The sequence below is a fragment of the Onychostoma macrolepis genome, chromosome 15, assembly GCF_012432095.1.
Source record: "Onychostoma macrolepis isolate SWU-2019 chromosome 15, ASM1243209v1, whole genome shotgun sequence".
In the NCBI taxonomy this organism is placed as follows: Eukaryota; Metazoa; Chordata; class Actinopteri; order Cypriniformes; family Cyprinidae; genus Onychostoma; species Onychostoma macrolepis.
In genome coordinates this window covers 22,065,045-22,091,632 of record NC_081169.1, presented here as the reverse complement: position 1 = coordinate 22,091,632, position 26,588 = coordinate 22,065,045, and the positions used below count along the sequence as shown (strand labels likewise).

General features: G+C 38.8%; 1 protein-coding gene across 1 annotated transcript in view; it reads right to left on the bottom strand.

The window, feature by feature from the left end:
• trpc4b (transient receptor potential cation channel, subfamily C, member 4b) overlaps positions 1 to 17,052 on the bottom strand; it is a 33,696-nt gene extending 16,644 nt beyond the window's left edge. The window contains exon 1 of the mRNA XM_058799378.1: positions 16,675 to 17,052. Coding sequence (XP_058655361.1) covers positions 16,675 to 17,052 — 378 coding nt within the window. The remainder of the gene's footprint in view (positions 1 to 16,674) is intronic.
• Between the last annotated feature and the right edge of the window lie 9,536 nt (positions 17,053 to 26,588).

Genomic DNA, 26,588 nt, shown 5'->3' with positions numbered 1-26,588 from the left:
ACATTGTATTTATCATAAATATCATCATAACTTAATACATTCTCTAAGTTGTCCATAACATGTGTTAGTGACCATATGCCTTTCTTCCACAAATCATCAATAAACAGAGATTTTCTATTCACCAAAATACCTGTTATTCCAGATAGACATGTTATGTGGGCTAAAATTATGTTTAAAAATCAGTTTCCAGTATAATAGTACTTGTTGATGGAAAGCATAAAGCTGTATGGGGAGTTTAGACAATTCAAAGTCGCATTGTAACAAAAAACTAATACCACCACATTTTTTGAATATAGCTGTAGGAATCTGAAACCAAAATGAAGATTCATTATTTATGAAAGACTGTAACCACTTAAGTTTGATGACCCCATTCAGAGTCAATTGTTTTAAGACCACCCTCTTCATAATCTTTAATCATATCACTTTTACGTATATAATGACTTTTAATTTTCCATACGAAATCAAAATTTAACTTATTAATTGCGTTTATCATTTTAGCAGACACTGCTAAAGAAAAACATGGATAGATTAATCTAGAAAGACTTTCAACTTTCGTTAATAAGATTCTACCAAAGATTGTTATGTCTCTCTGCAACCAATTGTTCATTATTAATCTACATTTCTCTAGATTTTTATCAACATTTAAGTTTTCTTAGATAACCAAATACCTAAGTATTTAATTTCATTTTTTACTGGGATATTATATAATGATATACTAGTGTGATCACGGATAGCCAATAGCTCGCATTTTGACATATTCAACCATAAACCTGAAGCTTTTGAAAAAATCATTATAGACTGGAGTGCTAAGGGAATTTGTTGTTCATTATTTAGAAAAACAGTCATATCATCAGCAAACTGACTGATAATAAAATGATTCCCTTCTAAGTTGATGCCCGATGTGTTGCCCAATTTAATTAAAATAGACAACATTTCTGCAACCATGATAAAATGTAAAGGTGAACAACCACAACCTTGTCTAATACCTCTTTTGACCGAGAATCTTGAACATGTACCTTGAGTAAGAGCTACAGAGATGTTTAGGTCTTTATAGAGCATTCTAACAATATTTATAAATTTTGGACCAAAACCAAAGTGTTTAAGAGTTTGAAAAATAAAAGAGTGTTCCACCATGTCAAAGGCCTTATAGAAATCCAAAAATAAAATAAACCCATCTTCAATCTTCAATTAAATGACTATATTCAATCAAATCAAAAATTAACCTAATATTATTATGAATTGATCTATCCTTTAAAAATCCAGATTGTGTCACACTGATAATTTGTGATATTCCAGTTTTCAATCTAGAAGCCAAAGTCACAGTAAATACTTTGTAATCTGTATTTAGAAGTGTTATGGGGCACAAGTTATCTAATAATCTCTTATCTTTCCCTGGTTTTGGTAACAAAATTATAAGGATTTGTTTCTTAGTTGGTAAAAGTTCATTATGCCTTATACACTCCTGTAAAGCTTCCAACAAAATTAATTTTAGATCCTCCCAAAAAAATTGTGGTTAAACCATCAGGACCTTGTGATTTACCATGGTTGCTCTGTTTAACAGCTGTATCAAGTTCTTGTACGGTTATGTCTGATTCACAAACTTCTTTAAATACACTATCAATCGACGGGATATTATTTTTTTATCATCTGAAAAAAAGAATTAGAATTACTAGGGGAAAATGATGACGAATACAATTTAGAGTAGAATTCAAACACCTCATTTGCTATTGTGTTATTATCTGAATGTTCTACTTGATTCACAATTAATCGAATTTCTTTCTTGACGTCTTTTTTCCAGATTGATAAAATATGAACTATTCCCCCCCCCTTCTTCCAGCCACTTAGCCCTGGAGCTCACGTACGCCCCTTTTGCCTTTTTAATATAAAATGAATCTAAAATGGAATGTAGCTTAATACGTTTTTGTCTCTCCTCTTCTGACATAATAGGTTGACAACAACGTTTATTAATCTCTTTAATCGACTGAAATTATTTTTCTCGTTTCTTCTTTATCAGATTTTTGCTAAATGTAATTGAATACTCTCTCAATTTATGTTTTAAGTATTCCCATTTAATACCACTCGGCATTCTTTTTACTTTAAATTCAGCTATTATTTTTTTAATATAAGCACAAAAGTCATTATGATTTAGTAAATCTGCATTAAATTTCCAATACCCTTTAGTTTTAGAAGATTTCTCATTTTGTTCTAAGATTAAATTGATTACACTATGATCTGTTAAGGGATCACCTGAAATACTACATTTAGTTGCATAACTTGAAAGAGTATCAGATCCTAGCCAATAATCGATTCTCGATTTTGAAGTGGCATTTGGTTTTAACCACGAAAAGTGTCTGGAAGTGGAGTTTAATTTTCTCCATTCATGAATTTGATAAATAGAAATCTTGAATAATATAGATCATATGAGAACTACTAAATTTAGAAGGATGTCTATCCATAAATTCGTCTGGTGTCATGATAAAATCTCCACCAATTAAAACATATTCTGTAGGATATCTAGCTTTGAGGTCATTTATGACATCTGTTACTGTCTCCAGAAGATCCTTATTCTGGGAGTGGACATTATATCCATACACATTAATCAAGATGAAAAATATTTTGTCTAATTGTAAGACTACTGCGAGCCAATGACCATCTATATCGGCCTTGTGAGTAATAATTTTACCAGGGCATTTATTCATGCAACCAGCGACACCTGCAGATTGACTTGACCCATAACTGAATAACATGTCATCCCCCCACTGTTTTTTCCAAAAGGCAGCATCTGCCGATTCTGAATGAGTTTCTTGTAAAAACAAACAGTGCGATTTTTGACTTTTGCAAAATAAAAAAAATTGCCTTTCTTTTAACAGAATCCTTTATAAACCCCTACAATTCAAGGATGAAAATGAGATGTTAGATTTTAACGTGAACATGAACAAAAGAACAAAAAAAAAAAAAAAAGGAACTATCAATTGAAATTAATAGAAATAAGAGTGCAGTCTGTTGCAACACATACTAAAATGTAAAGTTTGTGAGATAGAAAACAAAGTCCTGTTTCCTTTTCAGTCCATCTCACCTCATATCAACAAGAAAAAGTCAATACCCACTCAAGAAATACGTTTACCATCGATGTACCCAAATGGACCTCTGAAGCCAGCTGCTTTGCCTTCCTTCCTGGCTTGTTTGATTCTTGGCCATAAGTCAAGTCTTAAAAATCTTCCTTCGTCAAATCATCCGCAAAGTGTTTGCCAGCTTCCTTGCATACCGAAGACGTCTTAGTTCTTTTCCATATTTCGTCACGGACCATCCTGCGGGCGAAGAGAATGATCACCTTTCTGGGACGACTGGCCTCCTTCCTTCCCACCCGATGCACGACATCCACAGCCTCTGACATGCTAGCAGCAAACTCCGGCGTTATCTTGCCAAGAAGTTGAATCACATCCTCTCTTATACGCTCACTGGAGTTCTCCTTGAGACCTTTTATGCGAAGACACCACCTTCTTTTGTACCGTTCCTCTTCCAACACACGAACTTTCAGATCATTATTGACTTCAGTGAGTGTCAATTTGTTTTTCCAACGTTTTGATTTTGTCTTTGCATTCTTTTAACTCCTGTGCAATAATTTGGACTGATTTGGCGATGCTAGCAATCATCGCAATGTGTTGCTTTTTTTGCATGCTTATTTCCTCATGCTGAACATCTACCTTGGTTCCAAGTGCTTTGATTGCATCGTGGATACTTGATTTTCCTCACTTTCTGTAGGCTTTTTTTTTTTTTTTACCTTTCTGGGGTTTACATGTTGTGGGTGGGTCAGAGTCAGTACCTCGCTCCCTTTTGCTTGAACCTACGGTTATGTCCATTGCGTAACAATGTTCCTCCACATCAATCATGATTTCAACAGCTTGGGGTATGTCAAACGAAATTAGCAGGTGAGAATGGAATATTACTTGTCAAACTGAACAAACTCTGGATTAAATATGAGAGCACATAATAAATGTGACTACTCAGTGCGCCATCTTGCCGGAAGTCCAACTGCGCGGAAAGTTACAAAAAATGCCGTGCACACCGCCTCGTGAAAAGACGTCGCGTGCACTCAAAGCGAACCTGTGGACGTGTTGCGTATAAATCAGCCTTAATGAACTACGTTTGCCGTGTGTTTCCTGAAAATAATTGCACACCTTAGAATGTTCGTCCGCCAATCAGATTCAAGCATTCAACGGCCCCGTAGTATATAAATAAAAAAATAAATAAACTTTAATTGAAGTACACAACACACATTTCTTACTATTGAGTAGAGGTCGACCGATTCATCGGTTTTGCCGATTCATCGGCACTGATAGTTGATTACCACAACTATTGGTTATCTGCAAAAATCCATGCCGATAGTTTTCCGGTTTGCAACCATTGCTGGAGTGACTGAGAAGGGTCCGCTGGAATTATACAGTATGAGAGCGGCCTCTAGAGGTGGAAATCACTGACAGCACGTGTTGTTTATTTTGACACGTGACACTGCGCCAGAGCGGGAAACGTCTTGGTTACGTATGTAACCCTCGTTCCCAGTAGAAGGGAACGGAGACGTCACGTCGGATGACCGACGAATTAGAGATCTCGCCAGAGAGACCAATCCACTTCGAGTGTAACTAAACGAGCCAATGGACATTGGCATGCGATCATTGCATCCAGCTGCCGCTGATCACAGCGTGAGTATAAGAGGCAGCGGGTGCACCGCATTAATTCATGCTTTCGCTGAGGAGCCGAGCCGGTGACCCGGCCGCTCAGCGGTGGTACAGCGACTGTGGCGACGGGACGTGACGTCTCCGTTCCCTTCTTCAGGGAACGAGGGTTACATACGTAACCGAGACGTTCCCTTTCAGTCGGTCACTCCGAGTCACGTCGGATGACCGACGAATTGGGATCCCTACCAAAGCGCCACAGGAGCTGCCCCTTCCAGTGCCCTTTGTAGGCCTCCTGATCATTCCTATAAGGCAGACGATAGGACCGGACTCTACACAGAGAGGGTCAACTACTGTTGTTCCTTGGGCAACCCAGACAGTAGGACTTGGATAACACTGGGAAGCGTGCCCTTCCGTTTGGAAGAGGCACACTGCAGAGTCACCTCCTCCCAGAGGGGATTAAGTGGCATTTAGACATGTGAAGTAACCCCGTAGGGCCCTATTGCACATGGAAGTCTCTGAGATGGCTAAGGCTGCATCATTAGAGATGGCAGAACGTGGTCTGCCAAGGGAGACACGGCTCTAATAAGCATACCGTGGAATACACATATGGGATCCCGGCAGGGTCACTCATATGGGCACCAACCTCACACCAGATTTCAAGAATTCATTGGCTGAAAGGCCTGGCGCCTGACGCTCCGCCACGTCCGGACGCCGGAGTGCTGGAGGACTCGACAGGGTTTGCCTGGTTAAGGAACTCTCTGGAGAATTAGGCGTAAGAACGCCGCAAGCCGACTCTGAGCCGGGCCTCTGAGTGCCACTACCCGTTTGAGGTGAGAACACAGGAGGAAACCGGTTCGACACGTAGGCTATAAAACCTAGCGAACGTGTTAGGAGTCGCCCAACCCGCAGCTCTACAGATGTCTGCTAGCGAGGCACCACGAGCCAGCGCCCAGGACGATGCGACACCCCTAGTGGAGTGAGCACGCAACCTGAGCGGGCAGGGCACACCTTGTGCTTCATAGGCCAAGGTGATGGCATCCACTATCCAGTGGGCCATCCTCTGCTTGGAGACAGCCTTCCCCTTCTGCTGTCCTCCGTAACAGACAAAGAGCTGTTCTGAGGTCCTGAAGCTCTGAGTTCTATCCACGTACTGTCGCAGTGCATGTACAGGACAGAGCAAAGCTAGGGCTGGGTCTGCCTCCTCCAGGGGCAGCGCTTGCAGGTTCACTACCTGGTCCCTGAAGGGAGTGGTAGGAACCTTGGGCACATAGCCGAGCCGGGGCCTCAGTGTTGCACTGGAGTCAGCCGGCCCAAACTCAAGGCACGATTCGTCGACCGAAAATGCCTGCAGGTCCCCCACCCTCTTGATCGAGGCCAACGCAGTCAGGAGTAGGGTTTTCATAGAGAGAAACTTCAACTCGACCGACCGCAAAGGCTCGAAGGGGGCAGTTTGTAGGGCTCTTAGCACCAATGCCAAATCCCAAGAGGGTAGGGAGGAGGCCTAGGAGGTTTAACCTCCTGGCCCCCTAAGAAACCTGACAACCAGATCGTGCTTCCCCACCGACCTCCCTCACGGGGTCGTGGTGAGCGGAAATAGCAGCAACATAAACCTTAAGGGTGGAGGGGACAGCCTACGCCCAACCCTTGTTGCAAAAGGAAAGCACGGCTCTGATCGAACATCTCCGGGGGTCCTCACGGTGAGAGGAACACTATTCGACGAACAGGTTCCACTTCAGCGCATAGGCCCGTCTTGTGGACGGTGCTCGTGCTGAAGCTATAATGAGAGCTACCTCCTGGGGCAGATCACCTAGAACCATCGTGTCCCGTCCAGGGACCACACATGGAGTTTCCACAAGTCTGGACGCGGGTGCCAGAGGTGCCCCGTCTCTGAGAAAGCAGATCCTTCCTCAGAGGAATCGGCCAGGGGAGGGGCTGTCGCGAGGAGCATGAGTTCCGGGAACCAGGTCCTGTTGGGCCAATATGGAGCCACTAACAAGACCTGCTCCTCGTCCTCCCTGATCTTGCACAGTGTCTGTGCTAGCAGGCTCACTGGGGGGAACGCATATTTGCGCAGGCCCTGGGGCCAGCTGTGTGCCAGTGCATCCGTGCCGAGCGTTGCCTCGGACAGGGAGTAGAACCACTGGCAGTGGGTGGTTTCTGGAGATGCAAACAGGTCTACCTGAGCAACTTCGAACCGACTCCAAATCAGCTGGACCGCCTGGGGATGGAGTCTCCACTCCCCAGGAAGTGCTGCTCGAGACAGCTCGTCGGCCGCCTGATTGAACACTCCTGGGATGTGGATGGCACGAAGGGACCTCAGATACTTCTGACTCCAGAGGAGGAGGTGGCGGGCGAGTTGCGACATGCAACGGGAGCGTAAACCGCCTTGCCGGTTGATATATGCAACGGTTGCAGTGTTGTCCGTACGGACCAGAACGTCCTTGCCCCGAAGATGCCCTCTGAGGCGGCTCAAGGCAAGGCGTACTGCCAGCAACTCGAGGCAATTGATATGCCAACGCAGTTGGGGGCCTGTTCACACCCCAGACACTGCGTGCCCTTTGTACGTGGCTCCCCAGCCGGTGGCCGAGGCATCCGTGAATACCACAGCATGCCTGGATACCTGCTGCACGGGCACTCCTGCCCGAAGGAACGAGGGATCTGTCCACGGGCTGAAGGCTTTGCGGCAGGCCGGTGTAATCTGAACCCGGTGAGTACCGCGTTTCCACGCCCACCTCGGGACTCGGCCATGGAGCCAGTGCTGAAGCAGTCTCATATGGAGCAGACCGAGCGGAACTGTCGCCGCAGCTGCAGTCATATGCCCCAGGAGCCTCTGAAAGAGTTTCAGTGGGACCGCCGTCCTGCCTGATAAAGTCTTGAGGCAGTTCAGAACCGACTGAGCACGTTCCTGAGTGAGGCGTGCTGTCTGGTTCATTCATTCATTTCATTTCACTTTATTTATATAGCACTTTACAACTGCACCTGCAGGCCAAAGTGCTGAACAATCATGAAACAGTCATTAAAACACAAAACAGAAGACAACACACATTCAACTAACCGCAAAGACTAGCCCACACTCTCAAAGGCTAACGACAAGTAATAGTTTTTGACTTCAACTTTAAAGGCATTTAACGATACGCCCTGTCTAAGTTCCTGAGGCAGACTATTCCAGAGCTTCGGGCCTGCAACAGCAAAGGCCTGATCCCCTTTTGACTTTAAATGAGTACGAGGGACAGTAAGCAATAACTTATTATTAGATCTTAAAGACCTAGGTGCTTGACGAACAGCAATGAGCTCAGACACGTAAGCAGGGGCCAACCCGTGCAATGCTTTAAAAACATATAAAAGAGTTTTATATTTTATCCTATAGCTCACGGGTAGCCATTTGAGTGAGGCTAAAATAGGAGAGATATGATGACTTTTCTTAGCACCCACTAGCAGCCTAGCTGCTGCATTCTGAACTAATTGCAAACGTGAAATAGAGGACTGGCAGGACTCCACATACAATACATCGCAATAGTCCAGACAAGACAACACAAAAGCATTAATAACCTTCTCTAAGTCTTTTCTTGACAGAATATGCTTTAATCGAGCAATAGACCTAATCTGACAACAACTCTTTGTCAGATTAAACAAAACAACTCTTTACTACAGCATTTATCTGCTTGTCAAATTTCAGATCTGGGTCAAACACCACACCTAAGTTTCTTATTTGGTCATGGCAATAATCAGACCATGAACCCAAATATGTGGACATATCTGAACAACCTCTGACAGCGCCAAAAAACATAATCTCAGTTTTACTCTGGTTCAACTGAAGCAGATTTTGAGACAACCAGCTCTTAACCTCCTCTAAACATGCAAAGAGCAAATTCAAGCCATTTGACCGAATCCAACTCCATGCCGAGAAAAGAGATCCTCTGCGTTGGCGCGAGTTTGCTCTTTTCCCAGTTGACCCGAAGACCCAACTGGCTGAGGTGCCTGAGCACCAGGTCCCTGTGTGTGCACAACTGCTCTTGAGACTGTGCAAGTATGAGCCAGTCGTTGAGGTAGTTGAGGATGCGCACACCCCGTTCTCTCAGGGGAACAAGGGCCGCCTCTGTGACTTTGGTGAAGACGTGAGGCGAAAGGGACAGCCCGAAGGGCAGGACCTTGTACTGATATGCCAGGAATGTACAGGAATGGCCTGTGTCGCGGGAGAATTGAGACATGAAAGTACGTGTCCTTCAGGTCAATCGCTGCAAACCAATCTAGGGGACGGACGAAAAATGCGTTTGCAACATCTTGAATGGCATCTTGTGAAGTGCACGGTTCAAAACTCGCAGATCCAAGATCGGTCGTAACCCACCGCTTTTCTTGGGCACAATGAAGTAAGGGCTGTAAAACCCCGACCTCATATCAGCTGGAGGGACCGGCTCTATCGCGTCCTTCGCCAGCAGGACTGCAATTTCCGCACGCAAGACAGGGGCATCGACGGCCTTGACTGAAGTGAACCGGATGCCCCCGAACTTAGGGGAATGCCGGGCGAACTGAATCGCGTAGCCGAGTCTGATGGTCCGCAGGAGCCACCGAGACGGACTGGGGAGCGCTAGCCAGGCTCCGAGAGACCGTACCAGCGGGACCAACGGGGCCACCGACATACCCGCGGTGGGGCAGCGAGATGGAACACAGGGACCCGGCCTGCCTCTTATACTCACGCTGTGATCAGCGGCAGCTGGATGCAATGATCGCATGCCAATGTCCATTGGCTCGTTTAGTTACACTCGAAGTGGATTGGTCATTTTTTTAATTTTTGTTTTTTATTAGATAATTATCAAGTGTTAAAAAATAGAAGCATATAAAGTGTGTGAGTACACATACAATATACAATATCCAAATGTATGTAATTTTAATGATATGTCCTTGTGTACTGTAGATATTTAAAGATGGCCATCTTTAAGCATGACTGTTGAAATTAAATGATAATACTTAACAATAAGAGTCCATTCGTAGCATTAATGAAAACTGTAGAACACTGTAACAAAAAATCCGTAAAATTTACGGTAAAAAAATGGTAGCTGTGGTTGATGGAATTCTACCGTAAAAAATATGGTATCAACATTTTAGATTTTACGGTTTTAACTTAAATTTACAGTTAAATACAGTCATTTAATTAACTGATATAATGTTAATATACCAACCTATTGAAGTACTGAAATCTGTTTTGTACCTTTGAAACACACTGATAACCACCAAATGCAGGTGGTGATGAGAAAGTCACATGATGAATCAAAGCCCATCACAAGCAGATTTTAAATAATAACATATATAGAAGGTGCACAGTGTCATTCACACAAGCACTAAACACCATCATGGTGAGACTCATTAAACTGAAATATGCAATAAACATTAATTTAACAACATTAGATGTAACATACAACCCTAATAAACATAACTGATAAGAAAAAACTAAGAAGAAATATAGTTATTTCAAAGAAAAAACATCAAATTCAAACAAAATTTGAATTGCAACGCAGGGAATTCTGGGAACTTCACAGTTTTTTACCGTTAAAATCACAGTCATTTTTTACAATGAAGTATTGTTCCTTGTTAGTGTGTTCATTTCAACATTCACTATTAGCTACTAATAGGCTACATTTTTAAAAATGTTAAAGTTTCTTCTTTTAACATTAGCAAACTATGAAATAACTTTAATGATCAATATAGTAAATAATATTAATATTTTTATTAATTTACAAAGTATGGTTCAGTACTGTTACTGCTTTTTTTTTTTTTTTTAAATAGTAAAGCACTAGCTTTCTTTCAGTGTCCATTTTGAAAACTAGCGGTTGATTAATCGGTATCGGCCAGTGTGGTGCAACCTAGCTATTGGTATTGGTAAAATCCACTATTGGTCGACCTCTACTATTAAGCCTAGAATGTGTTTTAATGTTACTATTAGTGAAGATTGCGTGATCTTTGAATAATATCAGCCTTTAAATGCAAGATATTTAAAGTGTACCTGAAGTGTACTTACAATTGTTCCACTTTAGCACAATCAAATATACTTCAATATATCTTTAGTTGGATTTCAGCAATACTTGCTCACAATTAAAGTGCATTAAGTACAAAATTAGTTGTTCCAATTTAGCAGACTGTAAGTATACCAGTTTAGTATGCCAGAAGTACACTTGCAGGATATTTTTATTAAGCACATAAATACATAAATGTAGTATACCTAGCATGAAATAAATGCATTTCAAATATATTTTACTATATTTATTTTTCACAAGGGTACATTTTCAATTCTGACTTATGTGTCCAATCACTACACTGCAAATTTTCTTTTCAAAATTGTAAATAAATCAAAGATGATTGGATTTAACAATAAAAATAATATTTCGTATTTACTTTAAATTTTTTTGTTTAATTCAATGTGTTACTTGCTGTTCCTTTGTAATTGCTTGTGAAATTTATTAACAATTTCTGAGTAAAAGTAGTTTCTAAGTAGTTTTATACTTTTTCAGTGTATTTGGGTCCAATGTATATAATAAAATAATAATAATGTGTAATTTAATTTGAAACAATTTTCACTCAGAAATTGCTTATAAATTTCACAAACAAGTGCAAAGAAAGCAAATAACACACTAAATAATCTTTTAGTTTTATTTCCCTTTATACAGCAATAATCTTTGAATAATCTTTGTTTTATTTATATTTGAATTTTCTTACAGTGTACTGAAATACTTGCACTATTTATTACTGACATTATTTTATGGTATGAATGTTTTTTTTTTTTAAATATATACAAAAATTTAAATATGCAAAACATTGGATGAGTATTCAGAGACTGTGTTGACAAGCATTTAGTGTTGAAAAACAATTGCCGTAATGAGGATGCATTTGCTTTACAATTGGCATCTCCCCATGAATCGTTGAAATAGCCACACTTGCTCGATAAAAAACCCACAATTAAGGCCTCGTTATTATTCAGATCTCAAATTTGAAGGACGGCTATGACAATGAAAACTAAAGAATATTCCAAACGAGAGAGGAACACAAATGCATAAATTAGGAAGAAGAGTATAAAATAATAGGAGTGTCCACTGTTGGTTCAATAATGATGAAATGGAAGCTACATCAAATGACCCAGACACTGGCAGGGAAAAAGGTCTTTCCTGAAAACCCTCTGAGCACATAAGGAAAAAAAAAACACTTGGGAGAGAGGCTACAGAGAGGCCTGTGGTCACTTTGAAGTAGCTACAGAGCTTCAGTAGCAGAGAAGAACTGTGTGAAATCCTGTCTGGAGTTTGGTAAGGTTTTTGCTTGAAAAGCATAATAGTGACCCAGTTACAAGACCGAGCTTTTCTAACCAAAGAAATATGTGTGGCAAAACTAAAAGTGCCCAAAACTACAAACAACAATACATCCAATAAATTACACTGGGGGAGCACAATACTGAAGCACTGGTTTTCATCAGCAAAGGTGACGCACCTTATTAAAACAGAAGAAAGAATGCCTGGCACTATATAGCAGGAAATACAGCAACCTATTTCAGTCTGAAGTTTGGGAGGAAATTCATCTAAAGGACAATGTTTTGGACAAGGGCAAGGATAAATTAACATCACCCAATTTAAGAACAAGATAGTGAATGTCTTAAAATGCTATGGTTGAAGCACTAATCCATAATCCTAATCCAACCATGAAGTACATGCAGTACTCGAATCGTGGCGCACAAGTATCATCCGTTATCCTAAGAAACTAGAGCATATCTGCCAAGAAGTCTGGCCAAAATCATATGTGACCCTGGACCACAAAACCAGTCTTAACTCGCTGGGGTATATTTGTAGCAATAGCCAAAAATACATTGTATAGGTCAAAATGATCAATTTTTCTTTTATGCCAAAAATCATTAGGATATTAAATAAAGATCATGTTCCATGAAGATATTTTGTAAATTTCTTACCGTAAATGTATCAAAACTTAATTTTCGATTGGTAATATGCATTGCTAAGAATTTCATTTGGACACTTTTAAAGGCGTTTTTCTCAATATTTTGATTTTTTTGCACCCTCAGATTCCAGATTTTCAAATAGTTGCATCTCAGCCAAATATATGATGTATAAATCTCAATTTTGAAAAATTGACACTTAAGACTGGTTTTGTCGTCCAGGGTCACATATGTGAAAATACGTCCTGACATTAAAAGACTTAAACATGTCATTCTTGACTAAACATATTAAAATAACCTATAAAACAATGTTAAGTTGTTGACTGAACAATATCACAGTCACAGTGTTTTAGCTTTAGTGCTGAAATTAATTAATGTTGCATTAACTCATTGACTTCCAGTGCTTTAAAATATACAAAACTCGACCGGTATGACTTTCATAGCCCAAGTAAAAAAGTAATATATTTAAAATATCTCAAATCTATTAACACATTTACTGACAGATAACTCCTGACTTACTGATATAAAAATTAAAACTTTACTTGGCATATTACTTGTGCACAATGCATTTTTCTTAATATTAAGTCTAAAATGTGTTTTAATGTCACTTATGATGATGATTGTATTATCTTTGAATAATATCAGACTTTAAATGCAAAATATTTAAAGTGTACCTGAAGTACTTGCAATAATTCCACTTTAGCACAATAAAATATACTAAGTATATCTTTAATAGTACTTCAGCACTACTTCTGCACAATTAACGTGCATTAAGTACAAAATTAGTTTTTCCAATTTAGCAGACTTTAAGTATACCATTTTGGTATACTAAAAGTACAATTACAGGACATTTTATTAAGTACATAAATATAAAATGTATTTGTAGTATACTTAGCATGAAATAAATGTACTTCAAATACATTTAAGTATATTTATTTTTCACTAGGGTATTCTGGACAAATAATGACTACCCTTAAACGACATGCACTATCCCTTGTAAATGTAAAATCTGGAACTTAAAGCATAACCAGCTTAGAACCACTATTTTAAAAATAGTGGATAATATCTAATCCTTTAGTTTTAAATCAGCTTGAACTAGCGAGTTGTAATATATACACTGTTACATGAAGACTGGGTTCTGTGATCACACCACATTTGGGGGAGATGGATAAAAAAAAACTGTGAGAGACAGAAAGAAAGAGCGTGAAAAAGAAAACCAGGCAGCATGCACAAAAAAGTGTTTAAAAGTGAGAAAGAATAACGAGTGAAGTGAGAGAAAATGAGTTGAGAGTTTATGAATTAAAGCCACATTGAGAAGAGAAGGTGCGATTTGAAGGTAGGTGGTGATTAGCACATTTCTACTGATATCTTCATCCTTTTCACAAGAGCTCCAAGCCCACGGTGGCAACGGCAAAAGCTTGACTATTTGAGGAAGATAATGAAGGCTCCAGTAGGAGAGATATGTTCAGGCTGGCAGCCATACTGATTATCTGCTGCTGCAATATGACGCTTTGAAGCTAATCCTTAACCACAATAGACCGCAGAGGTGAAGGGAAAAGAATTGGGAAAAGTAGAGGGCTTGACTTAAAATGTCAGTAAGATGACAGTTCAAGTCAGTTTTGTGTTTAATAAGTGAAAAGAAGCCAGTCTCATGATTCATTACGCACATCTCCAACAAAGCTGAGAGACAGCTTTTTTTTTTTTAATCTGTTTTTTTAACTGCTAAAGAAAGAGACACTTTACCACCATGTAATTTTTACTGACACCTGATCTAAGCAATGCAACTTACTCCCAAATAGAATATAATGCTAGTGTGTCATTTTTACATGCACATCCAAGATATAGATAAGTGTGTTGCTTCATCGGAACAGATTTGCTTACCAATGTGAATGGGTGCCGTCAGAATAAGAATTCAAATAGCTGGTAAAAAAATCACAATGATGCACAAGTAACTCAAGTCCATTAAATTAATATCTTGTGAAGTAAAAAGCTGCATGTTTGTAGGAAAACAACACAATTATTAAGATATTTTAATTTTAAACTGTCACTTGTGGCCAAATTACGATTCCATAATCCATAATGACAGTTAATAATGACAGTATAATCCAGTGAAAAAGCCCATCTCCTGCTGTCCTCTCACATCAACATATATCATTAAGAACTGTTTTGGACTGTTTTCGCTTGTAAACCGTGCTTGATCTGTTCATTTTTCTCTCCTGATTCAGACGATACAACTTTTTCACTGGAGAAAGCAATATTACGGACAGCGGACTCATTTGAATTTAAAAACATCTTAAAGATGGATTAGTTTATTACAAACACAGTTTTTCACTTATCAAGACATTAATTGATGGACTGGAGCCATGTTGTGGATTATTGTAATGTTTTTATAAACTATTTGGATTCTCATTCCGACGGCACCCATTCACTGCAGAGGATTGGTGAGCAAGTGATGTACTGCTACATTTTTTCAAATCTGCAATGAAAAAATCTTGAATGGCCTGAGAATGAGAAGATTTTCTGTAAATTAAAATTTTTGGGTGAACTATTTCTTTAAGAAAAGAACAAAATATTTTTTTGACTACATAACAGCCAGTTACCTCATTTTATTAATTTTTTTTCATAAATTACAAGAACTCGCTAATGTGATAAAAATCACAAGACATGAAAAGAGCCACATTATGATCATCAGAATAATAATTTAGAAAATCAAAGCAAACAACCTGTTCCTGTGTACTCACTCACCCTCTTGTGGTCTTTAGACATGCTGATTTAGTCATTTGCATATCAAAAAGTTTGATAAATGTGACATTAATAGACATAGACAAGAAGAGACACAGAGACAGAGGGGAAAAGAAAAAGCGCTCAGGGACTGAGGAAGGAAAGATCAGATGCACAGCTGCTCTGGTTTGTGAATTGTGCATCCATCCCATCATTTTTCTGAATCAGTGCTGCAGCATCCAGACTATTCTTAGCCAATAAAGGAAAATTAAAGTTATAAGGAGTGGACAGACCAGTAAGACCCATGTTAAGTCACTCCGTTGGTGAGAGAGCAAAGATCGGTCCTTTGAAAAGTAAACACCATTAGAACAACAGTAATTATTAATTCACATGCCTGAGTGTCTGAACACAGAGCTTTTTATAGCAGACAGTTTTCTTCTCTGAAAAGAAGCAGACAAGCACACTTTTTCTAAAGTGTTCTTGTGTTGACAACTGAGGACTTAATTCCTTTCAGCCCTAAAAGCACTCCTACTGTATCTGCAATAACAGGTTGTTTACATGAGAAGCTGATAAGAGATCATTTGAATGTTTTGTGTCCAGGGAGACCCAATGAAATATCTGGATAATAAAGTAAACATCTATATTCAGATATGCTCTACAAGTTCTGTAGTGGGGGATGCGATTTCAGGACTCAAAATGACACAGCTCTGTTCACAGACAGCAGGGGAAAACAACGCAAAAATGTGTACAATAAAGTGAAAATATTCATATAATTATGCATGGTCAGGACAGCAAAATAAGCAAGCTTTATGACCTTTAGCAGTTGCCACAAATTAATCTGCCACTCGGCATCTTCTTAATTTGACAATTAATTGTTTTGTGCAATGAATTATTGGCAGCTGAAAGAATGAAACCATCAAAATTCAAAGACCAAAATAGTTTGTGTTTTTGTATTTATGCAAACAAATTAGTTTTTATGCTGTTAATACTTATTTCAATGCTTTTAATGAATCACTGGCTTAAACCAACCAGCCTAGTTTCCACTAGTCAGACTGGTCTAGTTTGACGGTTTTAGAGGAGTCTGGGTACTTATCAGCTGGTCAGGGTTGGAGACCAGTCAACCAATCAGCTAAACAAACTGAACACCAGCATAGGAGACCAGCTAAAACCACCTAAGACTTTAAAACTAGACTGTTTTAAGCTTTCGTTCTAGCAAGGATCATGCGATTTTCAGTTCTTTATGGAATATTGTTGTTTTAAAGAATATTGACAGTGTGCAACTGATTTGTTGGCAAGTTTGAGACAGAGATGTGATCTAGCAAACTATAGCAGACAGTTCTTCAAACAAACCTGTTTTTCTCCACTGGGCTTTTTGTGGTTCAGCAGGAGCTCCACGGCTCCCACCACCTCTTTACGGATGGCGTGGAGCAGAGCATCCCCGACATACACGTTGAAGCTGAGGAGCAGCTCAATGATCTCCAAGTTCTCATTCTCAATGGCGATGAGCAGCGCCGTGCGCCCTAGAGGATCGATGCAATTGATGTTGATCTTGAAGTAGATCTCCGCCTCTTCCAGCGCTAGTTTCACGCTGGCGTAATCGCCCTTCTCCACGGCGCTGAGGTAGGACTTCTCCTGCACCGAGAGCTCTGACTCGGCGCGCACTATCCGCAGCGGAATGCGGTCCCGGTATGAGGAATTGTCCGTTCTGCGGTAGTACAGCTGCGACATCGTGACTTAATCCATCACAAAACAGTTGGAGAGCGAGGAGTAATAGCAACCTAAATTCAAAAAACATCTGTATATACACTTGGGAATTGATAGACACTTAATTTGATGGCTTTATAATAACAGTCTACTGAAAATCGAGCATAAGCTAGCAGGTGCAAAGTAGTAGACCACACAGAACCAGCAATAAAACTAGCCATACAAGTAACATTGTATCTGGTCGCACAGCTAATAATCAACTTGGAACAGTGGGGTCATGCAAAAGGCTTGGCACAGCTGAATAGATCATACTTACATGAAATACAACAACAATCACCATTTCTATTGAGTTATTAAATTGTAAAAATAAATAAATAAAAGGAAATACAAATGAAAGTAAAACCATTATTAGTCCCTGGTGGTGTGAAATAAAGCAAGCGAAAAAAAATACGCATGGTATGGTATCCCCTTCTGGGACTAAAAATTAAACTTATAATACAAAATATACATAAAAAGACAATATCAGTGCTTAGTAATTTAAATTAAAGCACGCAAACCTGTCAAAACACACTAATCTCCAAATTACGCATGCTTACGCAATGACACCACTATAAACTTCGCTTAAAAACAACTTCAGTTTCATCATTAAGAATCACGACTAAACTTTTGAAATAGCATATGAAGGATATGATGGCTGGATTAACATCACAACTCGCATTAAACGCTTAAAGGTTTAATAAACAACACGCACAGTTTGAACCCTTGGATAAGGATGCTGTACCTATTTATTTACAGAGCGCAGTGTACTGTACAGAAAACTCACCTTGCTGTCGGAACAACTTTGATTCTCACCTTTATAAAGCTGATGCAATCAACTTCGCCGATTCATCACCGAAAATACTTTTGAAGCAGTATTCCTATGACCACATGAGGATTGTTGCGCATGGCGACTGTGTTGTGCTGCCACAGCACCGACGCACCGCTGTTATCATGCTGGAATTGCTATTATCCATTACGCCCCAGTAGACGTCTGTCATTGTCCACAGTGCATTGTATTAGCATTTCCTCTCGTCTGTTATTCCAGTTCAGATGAGCCCCAGTCTGACGTAGATGATGCTGAAAATGATTACCAAATTAGTAGTTAGGCTATATGAATTACGTAATGCACATGCTCCAACTCAGAGGCGCATTAATGCTATCTAATTTACTACCAGCGGGGGGAAATGTAATCTCCTTTTTGTAGATCGTCCTATGCGTTTTTACTCTCTGCTGTTTAAAAAAAGTACGGCGCGCGCCAACGCCACAACAGAGGAGGGACATACAGTTTCAATGCACATCCACTAAACTTTAAAGACTGTCAAGAACTGTTAAAATGTTAGAGAAGTCCGGTAGGGGTGTGAATTATAAAGAATTCTGGTCCCAATCACAAAGAACAGATAAACATTGGTAAATGTTATAAATTGATTTGAAAATGTGTTTGGTCGCGCCTTATGTTTGAATTCTTTTAAAAAAGAACTGACTGAGCTATAAGAATCATTAACACAGGAACCGGACTACACTGAAGTAATGCATGATTCATTAAGAAGAACCTGCTCTTAAGAGTAATTTGTTAGGGAATCAGACTGGGCCAGTCATGTATGTTCTTGATAAATTCGTTCGGCTCTTTCGTTTGAGAATTGGACATTGGTCGCGCTGTATGTTTTGATTAATCAAAAATAAACCGACCTGCTTAGGACAGTTGATGGGCCACTGGCTGCTATGCCTCATCACTAAAGCTAATCAATTGCAGGTTTTTAAGCATTGCCAATTTAGACATTCAAATGAGTTTAAAGCGTTCAAGCACAAAATGCGAAAGAATGGAGTACTCGCGTGCCGTGTTCGATGAGCACGCAGAGAGCCGCGTTTCACAGACAGTGCGTAAACACTGAACCGAGCTCTCTTTCACGTCCTCCTGCGCCTGAATGAACAAATAGCATACACCTGCCAGTTTAAACGTACACAAAAAGATGCAGAAAGTTTAATTCAGCACCCTGGCTCCGGCTAGTTTGTTCAGTTGATCATACTGTATGTTTGATTCACTAATAAGAATCGGTCCATAAGAGTAATTTGTTCGGGAATTGGGTTACACCTGTCCCTGAAGGTTTCTAAATCAGTATGAAGAACTGACTCATGAGCATCATTCGTTCGAGAATCGGAGTACGCTGGCCATGCTGTATGTTTTGATTAGCTGAAAAAGAACAGCTCATAAGAGGATCATTCTTTCGGGAATCGAACTGGTGGCTTTGTATGTTTTTGTACTCTGCATGTTTTGCACTGTAGATTCAGTGGCGCTAATGCAGGTGAATACCTAGTGCACTAATACTGTCTCTGTGTCCAAATATAAATGATGTCCATATTAAAAAATGAAAATGCCAGTCAGTTCTTTTCAAGAATACTGCAGCAACAAAGTTGATCCACGTGGTTACATTGTTTAACAACCTCCTGAGCAAATTATTTTCGCAGTTTTTAATAGTACGCCACAATATAGGCTACAATCAATGGCGGGTCAAAGGACAATTGAAAAACATGGCGGATTTATACATTTATACAAGTATTTGTACTACACACCTGCAAAACACACTTCAACAAAGGCTGAGAAGTAAGTCAAATACAGTAAGCTTTCTCCTTATCTGACATGAACAGAAGTACTGAAAGGGTTTTTTGACATTAATTTACACAGTATGTTTAGTTATAAACTACCTTAATGTGTAACAAATAAAGTGTCTTGCTGGTTCTGTTCTTGGGGTGTATTCTATGAATAGAGAGTGCACTGTACAATATTAAATTTATTATACTCATAAGTCACTACTCAGGAATTTCAGACAGTTTGTTTACCAGACAGCACTGACTAAATTAGAATATTTTGGGGAAGGGAAAAAAATTCTAGAAATGTTTCTCTGTGTTGTCTAGACGTTCCTCCCGTGAGAGATTGTCTGACCTGCATTCTGTCACGAGGAACACGATTGCAAGAAGGTGACTGGACACTGTTTTAATTGCTCTTCCTTGATCCAATTAAGAGAAGGAAATTCTGTTGGGCATTAAGTTAATAATGAGATTGTAGTGTTGGTTAATTAAACAGTTGATTCTGCTGCAAACAAAGTATTATTCAGAATGAGACCTAAGTGAAGATTATCGTAAAATAATGGAAAATAACATTAAAATACTTTCATTTTGAAAGCTGATTCTACAGACAAGTGGGCCCATCTGGAAACCAAAAGGCATAAATGTCGCTTCTAGTGAAATCAGTGTCACTTTGTGCAGTCTGTCAGCGTGTCTCAGTCCAGACACTTCCTTCATGCCAAGCAGTTTTGTTTCAAATGCATCTGTGAGCGGTCATAACATGTCTTGCTTCTCGATTTATTGTTTACAAATTTATCTTTATTTCATAGCTATCTATCTATATGTAAAACATGCAGCATTTTTAGCAGCATTAAGCACGGGAATATTTAACAATCAAGGTTGTTTTCAGAAAGCTTCAAAATAAGTCAAACCCTCAAGCACAATGTGTTTACAACAAACTGGGGTGAACATAAATCAGATCTATTTTGAGATGTGCACATGAATAATTGCATGGGATTAAAATGGTTTACAAGCTGATTTTGTAAACCTAAACTGGGATAGATTGAGTGAATCACCTGTTAAAAGTTTTGTTCATAGTGGATATGGCCATCTATTCTAGCAAGACCACCTGATTCTTGATAGGCAATTTAGAGACATCGTTGTATGTCTCCAGCACAGAGCTCCAGTATGACTCGGCATACATGTAATTACATTTGACCAGTTGGATAACAAGATGATGTTTCATCCTCTGTGGCATATGAGAGTCTGTGAGAAATATGAGAGCGTTAAATAATGAAATAACTAGGTGAGAATAGACATTCAAGCAAGAGCCACAGTAAACTGCTGTTTGTTTTCTACTTGTCATCTTGACTGTGAGATTTGTAAAATGCTTCTTATGCTTTCCAGATTGATGTGTAGTCATGATATGTCTAGCTACAGTATGATTCTTTCACAGTTTCTTCTCGTGTGGTTGTTTTTTTGAACACTACTGTTCAAAAGTTTCATGTCAGTAAGAATTTTTTTTTTTTTAATGAATTGAAGTTTATGTTTACCAAGGCTGCCTTTTTTGTCAAATACATAAAAAATGTTTCTACAGTTTAAAATAACTGTTTTCTATTTTAATATATTTTAAAGTGTAATTTATTCCTGTGATTTTTTTGTCATTACTGCAGTCTTCAGTGTCACATGATCCTTCAGAAATCATTCTAATATGCTTATTAAAAACACAACTGTTTAAATATCTTTTTTTGAGATTGCTCTGAATGGTGACCAAAACTATCATCATCTGACTATATTATTTATATATAAATGGCTAAAGTAAATTAAATAAATAAATAAACAGCTCAAAGCTTTTCACATAAGCTCTGATCTGAAAGCACTACACAATTAGACAGTGCAAATAATGATGTCTGATTGTTGTACCAGAGGACTCTCCACTTGCAAGCTCTTCAAATATCTGGTGGAGCGTTTCATCTCTGAACCCTTGGGGGCCAAAAGGGTTTCTGTGTGCTTATTTAACCCACCGTGCATTATGCAAGTTTATGCAATTCTTTGAAGGGAGAATAAACTGAGTTAAAATGATTCCTCTGTCTAAAACCCAGAGAATTACTCAACAGCTATTAATAAACTAATACACTTGCATAAAACTTCACACATTTCTGCAGGTAGGATTGTTTGAGAGGTATTTTGAGTTGAAAGCCATTGATTTTGTAAGGTCTTCATATTATGGGACTTTGTAGCATTTAAATATTACAACTTGCATTTAGCCCATATTAGCACATCCTGTTAGCATATAGGCTAGTAGGCTACAAAATAGAGAATTCTTCTAAAATTTGTATGCAAAGCCACAAACAAAGATACATTAAACACTTGAAATAAACACCATAAACCCGAGTAGTTTTACAAAACATTGTGTTTATGGTCAATTTATGTTGTCACATGACTCTTTAGCGGATGTTCAAAAATGTGGCTTGGAAATTCAGCTGTGTAGATGTAATTCCACTGAAGTGTAGTTTATTGGTACATTTCCTGTTGCTTGTATCAGATCCTAGATACGGGGCGGCAGTCCGGAGACATGTGTTATGTAAGCAAAATAACTTTTGTAAACCGGAGTCTGGATAATGTTTACTGTACAACTGTAATCAATTCACTACAGCTGTCTGACCGAACCCTGCAGCTCTGTAGCTTTGTTTCCATTACAAAATAGCTCCTGTCTCAGCCATAAATGTTTTCTTACATCTGTGGAATACTACACGGGACATTTTTAATTATGACCTGATCTTTTCCATGCAATTACAAAAATGTAACTGAGGCCTTCGAGCTTCAAAAAAGGATGCAAAAGCACTTTCTCAGAAGGCCTCCTTTTGTGTTTTACAGAAGGAAGAAAGTCATACAAGTTTGGCCTGGCTAATAAAAATATGTTCTAAGACCACTTATTACTCATTTTTCTTGGTTATACGAACATTTTAGGAAACGTTCAATTGTAGCTTTTTGGGAACGATACTTTTGAATGTTCTCTAAACATTCTGAAACTGGTAACTTTAAAAATTCTATTCTTTTTTTGTGTGGATTAGAGGCTGGAAAAACTGAAAGAGAAAACGATCACTTCAGCTAGTTCATGATCAAGCTATTGATCTGGGTCCTTGGAAACACAAAATCCACCTCTGTAAAAACCACGCTGCCTCGACACATTGATTGCAGCTGTTGCCATGCCAGTGTGTAAAATGTGGATTAATTGCAGCTTTTCATTCTCTGATTTGCATATTCCTCTATAAAGGGGAGTGTGCAGCTTTTCTCATTGCTGATGGAACTGGATGAAACCCAGACAAGAGAAAAGGGTGATCTGTCTCTTTCTTTCATACCAACAAATGCAAACACACACACACGCACACACACACACACACACACGCACTCACACACATACAAACACACAAACACACATGCACACAAACACACAAACCAAGTAGGAACAAAGCGACAGACAAAATGACAGTAAGCACAGTCTCAATAGAATTAAACAGAATTTGTGATGATGATGGTGACAGATCCGGGGATGGAAAAAGCGAAGCTAGTGAATCACACTCATTTACGTTCCTTTGTGTATTTTATTGCTTTGTTTTGAAGTTTTCTTGTTTTGAACAAAGCAAATTAGGAATGTTTTTTTTTGTCTTTTTATAGTGCATTCCATCTGATGTGTGAAAAAATGTCAGGCTTTGATATTTGAAAATTAGATTGAGTTTCTTTTGCACCTTCAGAATGTAGGTGTATATTAAATTATTCTGCAGGAACCATAATAATCCTCAGTCACTTTAAATGTTCATATTTTGACATTACTTTTAGATTAGTTTTAGTAGTTATTTTTAATTAATTAATTTTAATAATATTATTTTGAGATGACCCTTAGTAAACACTATATGCTTTGAATACTGTTGTCCCTGTCTTAACTAGCTTAAAGGTGCTGTATGTAGGATTTTGACTCTACTAAAGCATAAAAATACCATAATATGTTTGCAGATATTTAAGAAACATGCTAAGTTAACATACTTGTTTATCTGAAAAACAATGCTACAGTCAATTATTCTCCTTTGAAAATGTGCATTCCGGCCCGGAATGTCTGTGTTTGTTATGATTTGTGAAACCTGCCCACTGCCAGTTTACCCACGGCGGGTTGCCAGTTGGCGGAAAACACAGCGTATTTAATTGTATTTATCGTCATGTGCGCTCGTTCCTGTTGATGTCGTTAATCTGGCAACCTGCGTGTGCGTCAAGTCTGAGGAGGAGGGGCCGGGTGAAAATAACCGTCTCCAATATTTTGAATTTGGACTGCAATACCTAGTTCAACCACTCGGTGTCAATCCTACATACAGCACCTTTAACCATCAAGATGTCTTTGTTTAGCCTGGTTAATCTAGACCAGCATTAAACCAGCCTGGCAGTTTTTTCTGGTTTAAACTTGCCTTTAGGACTCTTTGTATAATACTTGATATATAGCTAATTAATCTGTCAGACTAACTGAAGTGCTGTTACTAAAAGCGAAAGTACTGACATTTAGAGAGAGGCTCAAACACCTGTCTAGCCGCAGTCAGTGTGGGAAGCACTTTTTCTGGACAGAGATACATTTGTCTCTGTGCTAGGCGTGGGTTCACCTGTTCTCATAGGAGAGAGCTACTTCGGAAGCACATCTCTCATCCTTTCTCGTTCCCACAGACGGAGTGGGTGGTTCACCTCAACAAAAACAGACGTGCTGATTTGCATTTTTATAGTGTTAGTAAGTAGATATTTCCTTCAGACCTGAATGAATGAGTGATCGTTTAGTTCTCTTTATGGTAATTGATAGTGACAACCACTGCGGATGATTATTTTCCAAAGCAGCCTGAGAAATATTCAGCTGTCACTGAATATCCCGCCTAGCACAGAGACAAATATTAATTGATGCAATCAGTTCTCGGATCAGCAATGTGCTTGTGCGATAAATGATGGTTTAGTGAATGATTGACCATCACACGAAAAGAGATTGCTTATGGGCTTTGTTGCCATTAGATTGTCTGGAACAGATAAAGCATTTGCAAGGATTTTGCATGACTAAAATTACCGCTTTTTTGTTGGTAGAACTCCAAATCTGTCTGCACCAATATGGGCGTCCCGAGTTCGAATCCCAGCTCGAGGACCTTAATTCATTTATGCAATTAATTCATTGTATGTAATTAATTAGATTAATATGTTGTTTTTTTATGAATTTAGCTATAGAAAATGCACAAAATAATTAAAGCATTTGATTTTCAGACATAAGATGAGGGCCTTTTTTTTGGGAAAGAATATCAGTTAAACTCCTACACTCTCAGATATTTGTATAGATGCTTTTTTTTTTTTTTGTGGTTTATGAAACACATTTGCTAAAGATTTGGTCCTGGCTTCTGACACTTGTGCTGATAGAGCTATAAAAAGCACAGGATATGTTCTAAACCATAGATTGCCATTAAAAGCCAGGTTGAGTAAAGCGGCAGCTTGCACTTTTTTTTTTTTTTGTAAGTCTTTGAACTTCTCCTCATAGAACATCATTCTATATTCTGTTCTGTTCCTCAGACAGTTAGTGTAGGAGTTTGTGTGTCCCACAGTTTCATCATTCACTGATGGCTCCTCAGGGACCAGATCCCTCTAACCACAAAGTGAGACATGTCAACTTCTCCACACAGCCTCTGATCCCCAATGTGTGAACTCTGAGTACTAACACTTCAGCCCGTGTCACTTCCTGTTTGATATGTGAAATGGTGTTACTGCAGCTATAGTCACCAATGACTGTTTCGTTACTGAGAAGATCAGATATTGTAGCTTTGAAGTTCTGAAAGACAGCAGAGTGTATATGCATCCATTTACTTTAAACAACAGAACAAGTCCAAAGAATTTCCACCTTTCAATTGTGAGAAATCCCAAACTGTTAAGCAAAATACAGCAGCAACTGTTTTTTAATCATCTGCTAGTTTATTTTAGCAGTCTCTGGGTAGCATCATCATCTGAAAGGTTGTTTAATGATTCAATCATTCAAGCAGATGAAAGTATCTCAGGAACAAGAAAGGAGATTCATTGCTGTTATGAAGGTTCAGTTATGTAATATAACCTACTTTCAATCATGTTTATGGATGGAGCGACTTCAGCATGCTGCAAAATGATGACAAGCATGTTTTAGGAAATTCATTTTAAAACTGAGTTAAATGAATAAATCATTCTGATTTTCCAGTCACTCCATCCATCTGTCAGATCAGATGTTGCCCAATGTTCCCTATCGCACATAGCAAAGGTATATTTCAGTCCGCTTATCCACATAAATCACATTTAAAACACATTTTGTTGAATAGAAAGTTTCAGCTAGTGTCTCAGTAGTCAACTGTAGTGAAAATCACTTAAGTGGACTTCAGAATTTATATAGCGTTGTTGCAGTGTTTGTCACGGGACAATTGTTTTGTATGTTTAATGGACTTTTTTTTTTTTTTTTAGTGGAGGCTTTAAGATGTTTCAAGACTTTTATGTTGACATATTTTTATTTGTGTAGCTCTGCAATAAATGAGATAGCATGGCTAATTAACCCTTATTCCAAGAATTCAATATATTTGTACGGTCACTCTCTTGTATGCATAATAGGAAATAGTTTCATCCTTGTAAAGCCACTGTTGTTAGACAGAGAGCTCTCTTTACAAGGAAACACTTGACAAGTTGCTGCTTTGACATTGTACCTTTCTTCCTGCTTACACTGCCTGGTTGTTTATAAATGAGAGAGAGTAAAACAAACCACCACCATCATTTTATAAATCAAAACCTGTGCCCTGGTCACTGTCTCAGTATAATGTCTCTAGTCTATAAGATACATATTTGTTGGAAATAACAAAGCATTCACAAGGTCTCCTATAAGTTTTAATGAGCAGCATGGCTACTGCTCCCACATGACCGTTGTCTAAGAGCAGCCAAAA